Here is a 15,175-nt window from a genome sequence, read left to right on the forward strand (position 1 = left end):
TCTCTTCACCCCGACATCTTCTTGGCCATATGCCAAAGAAGGGGAGTTCCGGATGTAGATCTCTTTGCATCCAGGTTCAACAACAAGATCGACAACTTTGTATCAAGAACAAGGGATCCACTTGCATGCGGGACAGATGCGTTGGTGACTCCATGGCATCGATTCTCTCTGAATAATGCATTTTCTTCCTATTCTGCTGCTGCCACGACTTCTTTGCAGGATCAAGCAGGAAAAGAAGTCGTTGCTTCTGGTGGCCCCTTGGACCCTACCGTCACGTCCAGACCTGCTATCCTAGGGACCAGTGTTCCATCCTGCCCTACAAACACTAAATTTAACAGTTTGGCTATTGAAACCCACGTTCTGAAGAGTCGTGGGCTTTCAGGCCCTGTGATTTCTACTTTGATTAATGCAAGGAAGCCAGCTTCCAGAATGATTTATCATAGAGTCTGGAAAGCATATGTCTCCTGGTGTGAATCCAGGGGTTGGCATCCCAGAAAATATGTCATAGGCAGAATACTTGACTTTCTGCAAATGGGGTTCGAGATGAAGCTGGCCTTGAGTACCATCAAGGGCCAGGTCTCGGCCTTATCAGTTCTGTTTCAACGTCCACTTGCTTCGCATTCTTTGGTCCGAAGCTTTATACAGGGGGTAACTCGCCTTAATCCTCCGGTTAAGGCGCCTCTAAACCCCTGGGACTTGAATTTAGTTCTGTCAGCTTTACAGAAGCAGCCTTTTGAACCGATACCTCAAATTCCCTTAGTTCTGTTGACCAAGAAATTAATTTTTCTGTTGGCCATTTCTTCTGCCAGAAGAGTATCAGAATTAGCGGCCCTTTCTTGTAAAGAGCCATATCTAATAATGCACAAGGATAAAGTGGTGTTAGGCCCTCATCCAAGGTTTTTGCCGAAGGTGGTTTCAGGTTTTCATCTAAACCGAGATATTGTTCTGCCTTCCTTTTTTCCAGATCCCTGTTCTACAGAAGAAAGATCACTACATTCTTTGGTTGTAAGAAGAACTATGCACTATAAATGCATCGAGGTCGCCCTTGAAGGATTTTTATACTGGCCAAAAGTAAATGTATAATCTCAAAAATTATTTTGTATAAAAGTGCACTACAGTGCCAACTTTATTAGACATGTAAAAATATATATATATAAAAGGTAACAATAGAAAATACAGTTATACAGGGTGCAAATACAAACACAATATATACATCCAATTGTATACAGAAGATATGACACCCCTGTGCCTACAGCCCGCAGCCTAAAAGTGGAAGGTCAAGCGGATGAAGTATACAGCACGTGACTCGACATGTTTCGGAAATAGGTATGTATTACTCCTTCATCAAGGGATTTACAATTGGGTAATCAAATCTCTATCTGTAATGTAAATTTCAAAAATAGTAAAATAATATCGCCATGAATTATATGCGACTACAATTTTGCGATATATGCGATTTTATAATTGTAAAGAATAGTACAAAAAAGTTTCCAAACAATCTGAAAAACTAGTCATATTTACATCAATCTGATTCATGAGGACAAACAGGTGATAACAAAATGAAAATTAAACACCAGAGGTGAAGCAGGCTGGCTTAGAAAGTCCACAAAACATGAGATGGGTGGCCAGAGATCCAGGGCATAGCGCTGCAGCACGTTCACAAGGGACGCCTGATTGAGATCTGTGTGTTTGAAATATAATATAAGTATACAGGGCGCATAATTAAGCCCATATTTGGCTGAGAGAAACAGCAATCACTCAGCCATAGTAGAGAAGCATATGGGGTAAAATTTTCCCAGTTTTCAAATGTATGTAAAATCTGTAGAGTATTTTGATTACCTTGTGGTTGTTAACTAATCTCCTGAGACGCAGACCTCCGGCAGCAGTTCAAAACTGACAGGTGCCCTAGGAGTGTCTGCATCTCATAAAGGACAGCTGATTAGGCATTAGCCAATCAGTGTCCACTCCACGAGATCAGCTGCATAGCTAGTAGCTGTGTGTGGAGATCGAGGCGTCCCCCTGACGCCGAGGCACGCCCCCGGGGGGCGTGATGACGTCACGCGTCGCAACTCCACCGGCGGGCATAAGGTCCCCATGCGAGCAAGGAAGCCAGCATGGGGACACTTCAAAGAGCTCCTCCACATGCAAAGGGCCAAGGGGACAGGCAGACTAGTGCTGCCCCATAGCCGTGCATGTGTGGAGCTTACCCGCCGGGTGTTGGTGTGCGCGCAAATGATCTGCACTCGGCAACATGCGCCATCTTGTGGATAAGATGGAAAATGAACAAAAGCCAGCCTGCTGTACATAAATGAAATGGGACAAGAAAAGGGGAGAAACGTAATGAAATGTTAAACTATAATTACATGCAAGCAGTTAAATAGCAATCAATTCAATCAAATGATGGTTAGAAAGAAACAGGAAACTTGGATGCATGTGATATATAGGCAAACAATAGTATAGCAATCAATTTGGTCTGGACTGACCTAGGTATATATGGACATGGTAGCCTATATCCGTTCCTGTATCTATCCTAAAATGTCTAATATAAACATTGCATGTAGTAATGGATGACATATGAAGAAGGAGAAAAAAGAAAAAATATATTGAAGAAAAAATAAATGAAATAAATTAAATGAAATTTAGAAACATGATCAGACAGCGAACCCTATGTGAGGGTCCCTACAAATCCAGCTCACAAACCCCTGATGAAAAGCCAAGGAGGAAAGGTTTAAAGTTAAAGGGATTGTAAAGGTAAAAATTTTTTCACCTTAATGCATTCTATGCATTAAGGTGAAAAAACTTTTGACAGTACCGCCGCCCCCAGGCCCCCCGTTTTACTTACCTGATGCCTCGAATCTTCGCTCCTCGTCCTCGTCAGCTTCATTGCAGCTCAGCCTGGTCGCTGATTGGCTGCAGTGGATGGATTGAAAGCAGCGCAGCCATTGGCTCGCGCTGCTGTCAATTACATCCGATGACGCGGCGCGCCGGGGGGCGGGGCCGAGTGATACAGCGAGCGGCTATAGCCGCCGGCTGTATCACGGGAGCGCGCCCGCAAGCACTCACCACCGTGCGAGGGAGCTCGCATGAAGGTGGTAAATGCTTGCGGGGAGGAGCTGAAACAGCCGCCGAGGGACCCCAGAAGACCAGGTTCGGGGCCACTCTGTGCAGAACGAGCTGCACAGTGAAGGTAAGTATAACATGTTTGTTATTTTAAAAAAAAAAAAAAATAACTTTACAACCCCTTTAAAGGCCCCGTTGAGGCCAGGTGGATAGTTTGCCCGTAGGTTGTGTATCCATCTCAGTTCGCACTGGAGAAGGCGCTTGTTAAAATTGCCTCCTCTCGGATTGAAGTGGATGCGATCAAGGGCTAGAAAGTATATTTTGGGGATCGATGAAGGATGAACCGTTGCCATGTGGCGACCAATAGGCAAGTCTGGATCGCGTTTGCGTATGGTGACAAGATGTTGGTAAATGCGTTTCCAAAACTCATTTATGGTTTTGCCCACATAGTAGCACCCGCATTCGCAAGTTAACAAATATACTATTGCAGAAGTTTTGCAGTTAACATAATGCCTAGGAGAAAACAGCTGGCCATTGGGCAGAATAATGTTTTTCCGTCTGTCCATATACTGGCAATATTGGCATCCCCCACACATATAGGTCCCCAGTGTTTTGCATGGATCGCCTTTACAGGCTTTGTACTCACTGTTGACCACTTTGTCTCCTATGGATGACGGTCTCCTGTAGGTAACTGCTGGGACATTGGGAACAAAGGGGGCCAAAGTTTGGTCCATTGTTAATAAGTGCCAGTATTTATTCAAAATACGTTTGACCTGCTTGTGTTGTGATGGATATGTTATGATAATTCTTGTTGTTTCATCTTTACTAGGTTGTTTTTGTGCATTAAGCAGGTCACGGCGAGATTGATTAAGGGCTCGTTTATACGCTTTTTTTAGACAAGTGTTTGAATATCCTCTTTCGAGGAGTCTCTTTTTTAGAGTGTTGGCTTCAGTTTTGAATCCAACATCGTCGGAGCAGTTGCGGCAAGCTCTTAAATACTGACTATATGGTATAGACGCCAAGAGAGGCCTAGGGTGGAAACTACTTGCATGAAGCAAGGAATTGCCTGCTGTGGGCTTACTGTACAGTTCACTAGAGAGGTTGCCATTTGATGATTTTTCGATCAGCACGTCTAAAAACGTAATTTCATTGGGGCTATGAGTCATCGTGAATTTTAAATTAAAGTCGTTCTTATTAATGCACTCAAGAAATTGATGTAGTAGGTATATATATCGCAAAATTGTAGTCGCATATAATTCATGACGATATTATTTTACTATTTTTGAAATTTACATTACAGATAGAGATTGGATTACCCAATTGTAAATCCCTTGATGAAGGAGTAATACATACCTATTTCCGAAACATGTCGGGTCACGTGCTGTATACTTCATCCGCTTGACCTTCCACTTTTAGGCTGCGGGCTGTAGGCACAGGGGTGTCATATCTTCTGTATACAATTGGATGTATATATTGTGTTTGTATTTGCACCCTGTATAACTGTATTTTCTATTGTTACCTTTTTATATATATATTTTTTACATGTCTAATAAAGTTGGCACTGTAGTGCACTTTTATACAAAATAATTTTTGAGATTATACATTTACTTTTGGCCAGTATAAAAATCCTTCAAGGGCGACCTCGACTTATAGTGCATAGTTCTTCTTTCAGTCTTATAGGATATTGGCTCCTTTGTACATACTTTGCTATCACCTTTTTATCATTCTTTGGATGTAGTGAGAGCAGTCAAAGCCTATCTGGAAGCGACTGCTCAGGTTCGCAAAACTGATGTTTTGTTTGTATTGCCATAAGGTCCTAATAGAGGACAGGCAGCGTCGAAATCTACCATTGCTAAATGGATTCGACAAGTAATTGTTCAAGCTTATGGTTTGAAGCAGAAAGTTCTGCCTTTTCAGATCAAGGCGCACTCCACTAGGGCTATTAGTGCTTCATGGGCAGTGCATCACCAGGCCTCCATGGCTCAAATCTGCAAGGCCGCAACCTGGTCGTCCATACATTCACCAAATTTTATCAGGTGGATGTGAGAAGGCATGAGGCTATCGCCTTTGGGCGTAGTGTGCTGCAGGCAGCGGTACAGGGTCCTCAGGTCTGATTACACCCTACTTTGTGTGGTTCCCCTCCCTTCAGATAGCATTGCTCTGGGACATCCCATCAGTAATTACTGAGACTTTATGTCCCGTGATGTACGAGAAAGAAAATAGGATTTTTATAACAGCTTACCTGTAAAATCTTTTTCTTTTGAGGTACATCATGGGACACAGAGGTCCCTCTCCTCTTCTAATACACTTATATTGCTTTGCTACAAAACTGAGGTACTCCCAGTAAGGGAAAGGATTATATAGGGGGTTGAACTTCCTGTCTAGGGTGTGCCAGTGTCCAATCACCTAGTGATACCCTATATAACCCATCAGTAATTACTGAGACTCTGTGTCCCGTGATGCACCTCAAAAGAAAAGGATTTTACAGGTAAGCTGTTATAAAAATCCTATTTTTTTTTTAATAAATATATATATATATATATATATATACTGTCACTAGTGCAGTACAGCATCATCATATAACTGGTGTGGCAGTAATCAGGGACACTGAGTGCTGACAGTACAAAAAAAGAAAAAAAACAGTGCCATGACCGACGGGTCCCGCATGCATGCGGCTCTGGCCAGTCACACAGCTGGAGTCCACTGCCCCGGAAGGAAGACGGGCGAACATGGATGCGGCCTGCAGCGAGGACAGCGGGGGCTTCGTTTACAGGTAAGTGTCACATAATGTGACACTTACTCGCACATTATGCCTTTACTTTGCAAAGAAGGGTTTACTTCCTCTTTAACACACTGTGTCCAGAGCAATATAATGTTACCATAGTAACATTGTACTGTTCTGGGGTAGTGATCAGGATTTTTTTTTTTCTTTTTTTACACATTGTATGCTTATAGCAGTGCATTACATTGCTATAAGCAAGCATTTTACTGAATGAAACTGATTGAGTCTGTTTTGTTGTGATTAGCTGTGATTGGCCAAAGCTAATTGCATGGTACAGATGGGCTGTGATTGGCCCTGTCTGTACCATGTGATCAAATTGACCAATCACAGCTAGCAACACAGTTGTACACATTGGATGGCATGAAAGAAAACCATCCATTGTGTACAACTGTCATGTGACCTGCTGTGATTCGTCACGGCGGTCACATGGTACCAGCAGTGAGCTGGTACATTGACCACCCATTGGATGTGTCCTGTGACAGATCGCGCTGCTGCATGACGCCATGATCGGCGTTACCACTCAGGATAACAAAACCACTACCCAGCCATTAACGGAAGCCATGATGACAAGCTTCAGTGGTGTGGCCTCATTTCATAAGTGACTTGACAGAGGCCATGCCTTCAAAATGCGCCGTCATGGCAACCATGACGTGTCTCTCTGTGGTTTCCTGTCAATAGAGCACGGCTCCGGGTGAACCGGGGGCATGGGCAGTTACCCGGGCACGCCAGGGATCGGCATCAGTGGCTTCTGGTTTTCCTATGCTGTCAGGTGGCCCATTTGGAGGTGATCTCTTATCCAGACCTTGCAGCAGTCATTCAGGAGGGTTGTTTTTGACACACAAAATACTATGGAATAATGTGAATGTATCGAGTGAAGTTTTTAGTGTTGCTCTTAGTAAACTGTATTACGCTAGGGTGGATGTGCTTTACTTTTGTGTTGTCTCAGCCTGTTCTGGCATTTCCCCTATCCTAACTATCCTCTGCTCCCTCCCTGGAATCCCCCCTTCCCCCTTTTTTCTTTTCCTCTTTCTTTCGTTCGTTCTGTCTTTCGTTCGTTCGTTCTTTCTTTCTTTCTTTCTTTCTTTCTTTCTTTCTTTCTTTCTTTCTTTCTTTCTTTCTTTCCTTCTTTCTTTCTTTCTTTCGTTCGATCCTTCTATGTAAACTTAGATTTACTTCAACATTTGGTTAGTAGAACTGACCTTCAAGTTGTTGGCGCTATATAAATCCTGTATAATTAATACTGTATGTCCCTCCCTGGAGACAATCCTCCTGATGAGGCCATTAGAGCTACAAGGTTAAATCAGCAAAACTCTCTTGGATTTGGCACTCTACTCTGAGTAATGTTTGCCTACTTTCTATGAGGTTGCTTCTCAAGGTGGTCACCTCGTTCTGGTACACCCGATTGTCGATTTTATATGACTCTGTCTTTTTTGCATCACCTGTATTGCAACTAGATTTTGTATATTGCTCTGGTTGTATCTGTCACACCAACCATCTTTGACACTTGGTACTTTGGAATTGTCTCAAATGGATGTTGTAACCTTCTGATCTTTCAATAAAGCGTTTGTGAAACAAAAAAAATGGAAATATGCTAATAGCCTAGCAGAGCCCACACCTCCCCTCCTCCCCCACCCCCAAAACCCCCATCCCTGGATGAAGAAATTTATGATTGTACAGTGCCATAAAAGATTTTGCCTGCAGGTAAATCTGCCTTAGGCCCCTTTCACACTTATACGACTTGTCCCACGATTTTGTATTGCAAAATCGTATGACAAGTCATTCTCCATGATTTTCAATGACTACCATTCATATTGGCACGACTTTAAGTCGTGCCGACTTCAGAATAGTCCCTGCACTACTTTGGTCCAACTTCCATGCGAGTTGTACTCCGTAGACCTCAATGTTAAACTCTCAAGTAGCATGCAAATCGTACCTGAATAATATAGACGCGATTTCAGTACGACTTTGTAAGCAGAAGCCCCACACCATGTACAGTACCTCGGCGACAGGGTACTGTGCATGTCGCGCTGGCTCGCTGATCGGGAAAGGAAAACTTTTTTTTCCTTTCGCGATGAGCGAAAGGCAGTGCTGACAGCTGTCTGGTATGAATCATGAGGGGGAACGCCGCGCTATGTTTTAAATGAAAAAACGGGCGTGGGTTCCCCCCCCAGGAGCATCCCAGGCCCTTAGATCTTCCGACTTCGGGGGTCTTCTTCCGACTTCGGGGGTCTCTCCGGCGTCTCCTCCCGGTGTCCTGATCTTCTGCCGGCTCCTCCGCTATCTTCTGCAGCTCTTTTGCTAGTGGTGACCCGGACTTCTGCCTTCTTGTCTTCCCTCTACTCTTGTTCCGATGTTGACACGACGCTCTCTCCGGCTGGAATGCTCTCTGAGCGCTCCGCAATGGACTTATATAGGCGGTGACCCCGCCCCCTTATGAGGTCACTGTCCCGGGGCATGCTGGGACTGTGCCATCATAAGGGGGCGTGGTCAACATCACCAGGTGACCACGCCCCCTAAAATGTCAGTCCCAGCATGCCCAGGGACTGTGACGGCATAAGGGGGCGGGGTCATCGCCTATATAAGTCACATCGGAGCGCTCAGAGAGCATTCCAGTCGGAGAGAGCGTTGTGTCAACATCGGAAGAAGAGAAGAGGGAAGAAGACAAGAAGGCAGAAGTCCGGGCCACCGCTAGCAAAAGATAGCGGAGGAGCTGGCAGAAGATCAGGACACCGGGAGGAGACGCTGGAGAGACCCCCAAAGTCGGAAGAAGACCCCGGAGCTGCCTAATAAATTACTTTAAAAACCTGTGTACTTTGTTTTTTCATTGACACTTTTTTTCCCTAGGTGAATGGGTAGGAGTACGATGTACCGCATTCTCATTCACAAAGGGTGGGGGGCCAGAATCTGGGGGACCCCTTATTAAAGGGGGCTCCCGGATTCCGATAAGCCCCCGCCCGCAGACCCCGACAACCAACGGCCAGGGTTGTCAGGAAGAGGCCCTTGTCCTCATCAACATGGGGACAAAGCAACCCCCCCCCATGTTGAGGGCATGCGGCCTGGTATGGTCCAGGAGGGGGGGGGGGGGGCACTCATCCGTCCCCACCCCCATTTCTGACCGCCCGGGCTGTGTGCTCGGATTAGGGTCTGGTATAGATTTTGGGGGGGACCCCTTAAATCCATACCAGACCTAAGGGCCTGGTATGCCCCTGGGGGGGGAACCCACGCCCATTTTTATTTAAAATTTGGTGTGGAGTTCCCCCTCATGATTCATACCAACTACTGTATGTTTTCATTTGGTAATGCCAAAGTTGTGGCAAAGTCGTACAAAGTAGTACTGCGGTAAAATCACAGCAAAATAGCTGCTGTAAAATCGCGCGATTTTGAAGTCGTATAAGTGTGAAAGGGGCCTTAAGCAGGCTAACTCAATAACCATATAAAGTAACCTATAAAAATGAGAATGACCCCTTTTCTACTCTGACATCAGTAGAAAATAAAATCTTGCTGCTACTGAGTATTGCATTTAGTGCAGTGCATTACTGAAAAAACCCACATTTTTCTTTGAATTCCCTTCTATATGTTCACCCACATTTACCTATACATATTGTCCAGTGTTTGAAACATCTAATATTTGTTAATGCTTTCAGGCTTTAATTCAGTGTCCTGCAGAAGTTGTATACCAAGAGGTTATATTACAACCTGAGAAGATGGTCTTGTGGAACAGGACTGTGGCTGTGTGTCAGGTTAGTATGAATAAACGTCTAAAAATATAGTGATCATAATTGCCTCTTATGCAGGAGTATTTTAAAGGTCACATAGGATCTTATTAGAGAAAACGAATGGCATGGGGTCCTGAAGTGATCTGTCACGGAGAGTGTTATATGCAATCTGTTGTGGTTTTTCTATGTTTATTATATTCAGCACTAAAATAAACATTTACTTTTGTATTAAAAACAAAAATGTTATGTATTGCAGCATACCAATCCTTAAATGTGAGATGGCTGCATTAGTTTTCCTATTTTAGTTTTTTTTTTCCTTTTATCTTCACCTGGGGTTACAGCCAGTAATACATTCCTGTTTTAGGGTGGCTTCACTCTGGATGGAGGAGCAACAGAGATACCTTTGGACAGCAGCATTGTCAGTCTTGGAAGAGGGTTTGATGCACTAGCAGATTTAGATGGACTTGACAAACAAATCAAAGCCAAACTTCTGCTAACACTTTATAAGCAGTTCGTTTTTTTTTTTTCTTTTTGGATAAAGGTTGTATATAAATTAATAAAAAACAACATATGCCCTGTACACACGGTCGGACATTGATCGGACATTCCGACAACAAAATCCATGGATTTTTTCTGACAGATGTTGGCTCAAACTTGTCTTGCATACACACGTTTACACAAAGTTGTCGGAAAATCCAATCGTTCTGAACGCGGTGAGGTAAAACACGTACATCGGGACTATAAACGGGGCAGTAGCCAATAGCTTTCGTCTCTTAATTTATTCGGAGCATGCGTGGCACTTTGTGCGTCGGATTTGTGCACATACAATCGGAATTTCCGACAACGGATTTTGTTGTCGGAAAATTTTATAGCAAGCTCTCAAACTTTGTGTGTTGGAAATTCCTATGGAAAATGTGTGATGGAGCCTACACATGGTCGGAATTTCCGACAACAGGGTCCTATCACAAATTCTCCACCAGAAAATCCTAACGTGTGTACAGGGCATGACGGTTTATATGGTTTACCTCAACTCCAACTGCCACATTTTCTGGACAGGGTCAGGGTCACCAGATTATTAATATTTGTATTATTTAGGATTTATGTAGTGCCAACAGTTTGCACAGCGCTTTACAGAATTGGGGAGACAGTACAGTTACAATACAAGAGTGTTAGGAGCTCATGAGTGCTTGCAATCTAAAGAGAGAGATAAATGATACAAAAGGTAATTACCGTAGGGGTGGAGTTGATAGAGAAAACAAAATTCCTAGCTAAGCTAGAGTTGGCATAGGATTTCCTAAAGAGATGAGTTTTTAAGGATTACTTGAAGGCAGGCAGAGTAGGAAATAGCTATATGAAATGGGGTGGGGAGATCCAGAAGCAAAGAGAGGCTCTGGAGAAATACTGGAGACAAACCTGGAAGGAGGTGACAAGGGGGATAGAGAGCAGGAGATCTTGTGAGTAGCGAATAGGGCAGTGTGTGTTATTTTGAGATGAGTCCAGTGATGTAGCTCGAGACAGAGTTGTGGATGGCTTTGTATGATGATATTATTTTGAATTGTATGCATTAGGTGAGTGGAAGCCATTAGACGGATTGGCAGAGAGGGTTGGCTGACACTGAACAGTGGGATAGGTGGCTCAGTCTAGCAGCAGCATTTGTGGTAGACTGAAGGGGAGTCTATGTAAAGATAGGCCAACAAAGAAGTTGCAATAGTCGGGGTGGGAGATAACAAGTGAGTGAATTAGAAGCGCCGTGGTGTCATTTGTTTAAAAAAAAAAAAGGGGTGAATTTTGGAAATGTGACTGGAATGAAGGTGGCACCATTTGGTCAGTGATTGGAAGTGTGGCTGAAAGGAGAGTCCAGGTTTGCAGTTGGCACCCCCTGGCCTAAGGTGAGTAATTGATTACAGGGATGTTGATCCAGATATAGAAATTGGGGGAGGCGATGCAGGAGGTAAGAAATATTGAGCTCAGTTTTGGAAAGATTGAGTTTAACCCTTTTACTGGCAGGTCCCACTTTTAGGTTCGGTTCACACTGCATGCTGATGTGGCTCACAGCAGGGGTTCCAGTGTGTCCTGGTTCACCGTTTCAGGTCCGATTTCAGCCTGAATTTTGGGCTGAATTTGGACCTGAAACTGACCAAAAGAAGCACAGAGCTCCTGTGCAACTTAGCATCAGAGCCGCATCGGAGATATGTGAACCGGCTTCATTGAGAGACGGTCACAATCTCCTGCTATTGCGAATTGGATATGGGGATCCCCTCATCCAATTCGCAATAGTCTGAACTCAGCTGGTCAGATCATTTTTGCATTTTTTCAGTGTCAGTGTCCGTGTTTTTCTTTATTTTATTTTTACAATTTTCCTTTTTAAATATATTACGTTTATTAGGCCAGGCTGCATACCCTGGCCTACCCTGGCCTAATTTTCTCATTGCCAAGTTAATGTTCCTGTTGTGGAATTGCTTTTCACATTAATACAAACCTGACTAAAGGGGTACCTGTCTCCCTGTATGATCCTACAAGCATGGTCGGCCTATATGTACTGTACTGTATTATTTAGGATTTATGTAGTGCCAACAGTTTGCACAGCGCTTTACGGAATTGGGGAGACAGTACAGTTACAATACAAGAGTGTTAGGAGCTCATGAGTGCTTGCAATCTAAAGAGCGAGATAAATGATACAAAAGGTAATTACCGTAGGGGTGGAGTTGATAGAGAAAACAAAATTCCTAGCTAAGCTAGAGTTGGCATAGGATTTCCTAAAGAGATGAGTTTTTAAGGATTACTTGAAGGCAGGCAGAGTAGGAAATAGCTATATGAAATGGGGTGGGGAGATCCAGAAGCAAAGAGAGGCTCTGGAGAAATACTGGAGACAAACCTGGAAGGAGGTGACAAGGGGGATAGAGAGCAGGAGATCTTGTGAGTAGCGAATAGGGCAGTGTGTGTTATTTTGAGATGAGTCCAGTGATGTAGCTCGAGACAGAGTTGTGGATGGCTTTGTATGATGATATTATTTTGAATTGTATGCATTAGGTGAGTGGAAGCCATTAGACGGATTGGCAGAGAGGGTTGGCTGACACTGAACAGTGGGATAGGTGGCTCAGTCTAGCAGCAGCATTTGTGGTAGACTGAAGGGGAGTCTATGTAAAGATAGGCCAACAAAGAAGTTGCAATAGTCGGGGTGGGAGATAACAAGTGAGTGAATTAGAAGCGCCGTGGTGTCATTTGTTTAAAAAAAAAAAAGGGGTGAATTTTGGAAATGTGACTGGAATGAAGGTGGCACCATTTGGTCAGTGATTGGAAGTGTGGCTGAAAGGAGAGTCCAGGATTGCAGTTGGCACCCCCTGGCCTAAGGTGAGTAATTGATTACAGGGATGTTGATCCAGATATAGAAATTGGGGGAGGCGATGCAGGAGGTAAGAAATATTGAGCTCAGTTTTGGAAAGATTGAGTTTAACCCTTTTACTGGCAGGTCCCACTTTTAGGTTCGGTTCACACTGCATGCTGATGTGGCTCACAGCAGGGGTTCCAGTGTGTCCTGGTTCACCGTTTCAGGTCCGATTTCAGCCTGAATTTTGGGCTGAATTTGGACCTGAAACAGACCAAAAGAAGCACAGAGCTCCTGTGCAACTTAGCATCAGAGCCGCATCGGAGATATGTGAACCGGCTCCATTGAGAGACGGTCACAATCTCCTGCTATTGCGAATTGGATATGGGGATCCCTCATCCAATTCGCAATAGTCTGAACTCAGCTGGTCAGATCATTTTTGCATTTTTTCAGTGTCAGTGTCCGTGTTTTTCTTTATTTTATTTTTACAATTTTCCTTTTTAAATATATTACATTTCCTTTTTTTATCAACCCCTGACATTTCCCCTTTGGGACAGAGAAAGGGACTAAGAACACAGATTCCCCAGTCCCTTTCTATGTAGCCTCAGCTGCGCTAAAAATAAATGGACAGGAGACAGTGGCTCCTCTTCATTCGTAAACTGAAGCAATGTAAACATGCTCAGTTATGAATGGACAGTCAGTGATCACTGACTGTGCATTCAGAAAAGGAAGGAGCCGGTATATGACAGATTTACTCCTTCCTCCGCTCTCCAGCCTGACAGATCTGGGGCAGGGGGAACCAGAGGAGGACACAGAGGAGGAACGGAGGAGGGGAGGACACGGAGGGAGACAGAGGCGCACTGGAGGGGGACCTTTGGTGCACGGAGGAGGAAATGGAGGAGGACACAGGGGACAGTCAGGGGAGATTGGTGCAGCGGTGGGGGCCGTTACAAGCACCAATCTCCCTGTATATAGATTTCAATGAGGCAGCTGAAATCCGAAGGAAGAAGAGGAGGACAAGCGGCTGTCAGCTGCTTTATTGAAATCTATACAGAGAGATCGGTGCTTGTAATGGCCCGGACCGCCGCACCGATCATCCCCTGACTGCCCAGGTATCAGATCAGGCATCAGAGCATTTGTACACATACAAGTACGCGGTATTAGTATCGGTGCAACCCTTGCACAAATGTTTGTCAAAATAATATTTTCACTAAAAATACACTAAAATAATTATTTGCAGATAAAAACACAGTAAATTTTTTCAAAATTCCTACTAAATATAAAAGCTGACCTTGTCATTTCCCCTCCATTTTACAGTTCTTGTTTTTCAGAATTTACGTGCCTTATCTTGCACTTCTTCTTGCTTGAGTTAAAAACCTGTATAGAGTAATTTTAAATTGCGCCCTTTTGCAAAATAGTGAAAGTAGAACATACACCAAAATCTTAATATTAAAATTTCTCTAAAAATTTAAAGGTTTTTATTTTTTTACTTGCAGCTTTCAGAGTTTGTGAAAGACCCCCCCCCCCCCCCCCCCCCCCAAACCATATATTTTTCTGACCTGTAGAAAAAAAAAGTGCCACAGATTTTTAAGGCGCTGCAATATGTGCACAAATGTCTACCAAAACGATATATTCACTTAAAATACTCTAAAATCTTTGTTAGCAGATATAAACTCAGCAAATGTTACAAAATTGCTGCTGAATTCCTTCTACCGTATATACGCGAGTATAAGTCGAGGGCCTAATTTACCACAAAAAATGGGAAAAACGTATTGACCCGAGTATAAGACGAGGGTGAGAAATGCAGCAGCTACTGTAAGTGGAAAAAGAGGGTCAACAATGTCCATCTGCAGCTGTATACCTCCCTGTGTCCTGTGCATGTGTCCTGTGTGCATGTGTCCTGTGTCTGTGTGCATGTGTCTGTGTGCATGTGTCTGTGTGCATCCTACCTGTATCCTGTGCATGCCTCCCTGTGCTGCTCTGCAACGATCAGCGTGTGCTATTACTATTCGGCAGCCATTGACTGTTCAAAAGCCGTGCCTCCTCGTCCGTGATAGGCAGAAAACTCCATTTCCCAGTAGTCAGCGGTCAGCCTATCACAGACATTCTCTCATTCTCATACCATGGACGAGGATGAGAGAATGTCCGTGATAGGCTGTACACTGACTGCTGGGAAATGGAGTTTTCTGCCTATCACAGACGAGGAGGAGGCGCGGCTTTTGAACAGTAATTGGCCGCCGAATAGTAACAGCACACGCTGGCCGCCATCTGCCTGCATGACACGCTGATCAT

General features: G+C 44.0%; 1 protein-coding gene across 4 annotated transcripts in view; it reads left to right on the forward strand.

Moving 5' to 3' along the window:
• The window catches only part of STARD3 (StAR related lipid transfer domain containing 3), a 152,646-nt gene that overhangs the window by 91,868 nt on the left and 45,603 nt on the right, over positions 1-15,175 (forward strand). For all 4 annotated transcript variants that reach the window (XR_012236931.1, XM_073608357.1, XM_073608355.1 and 1 more), the window contains one exon: positions 9,487-9,582. Coding sequence is in view for 3 of the 4 variants with exons in the window: in XM_073608357.1 (XP_073464458.1) it covers positions 9,487-9,582 (96 nt within the window). In the remaining variant the exon portion in view is untranslated. The remainder of the gene's footprint in view (positions 1-9,486; positions 9,583-15,175) is intronic.

Source organism: Aquarana catesbeiana, linkage group LG12 (genome assembly GCF_042186555.1).
Source record: "Aquarana catesbeiana isolate 2022-GZ linkage group LG12, ASM4218655v1, whole genome shotgun sequence".
Taxonomy (NCBI): domain Eukaryota; kingdom Metazoa; phylum Chordata; class Amphibia; order Anura; family Ranidae; genus Aquarana; species Aquarana catesbeiana.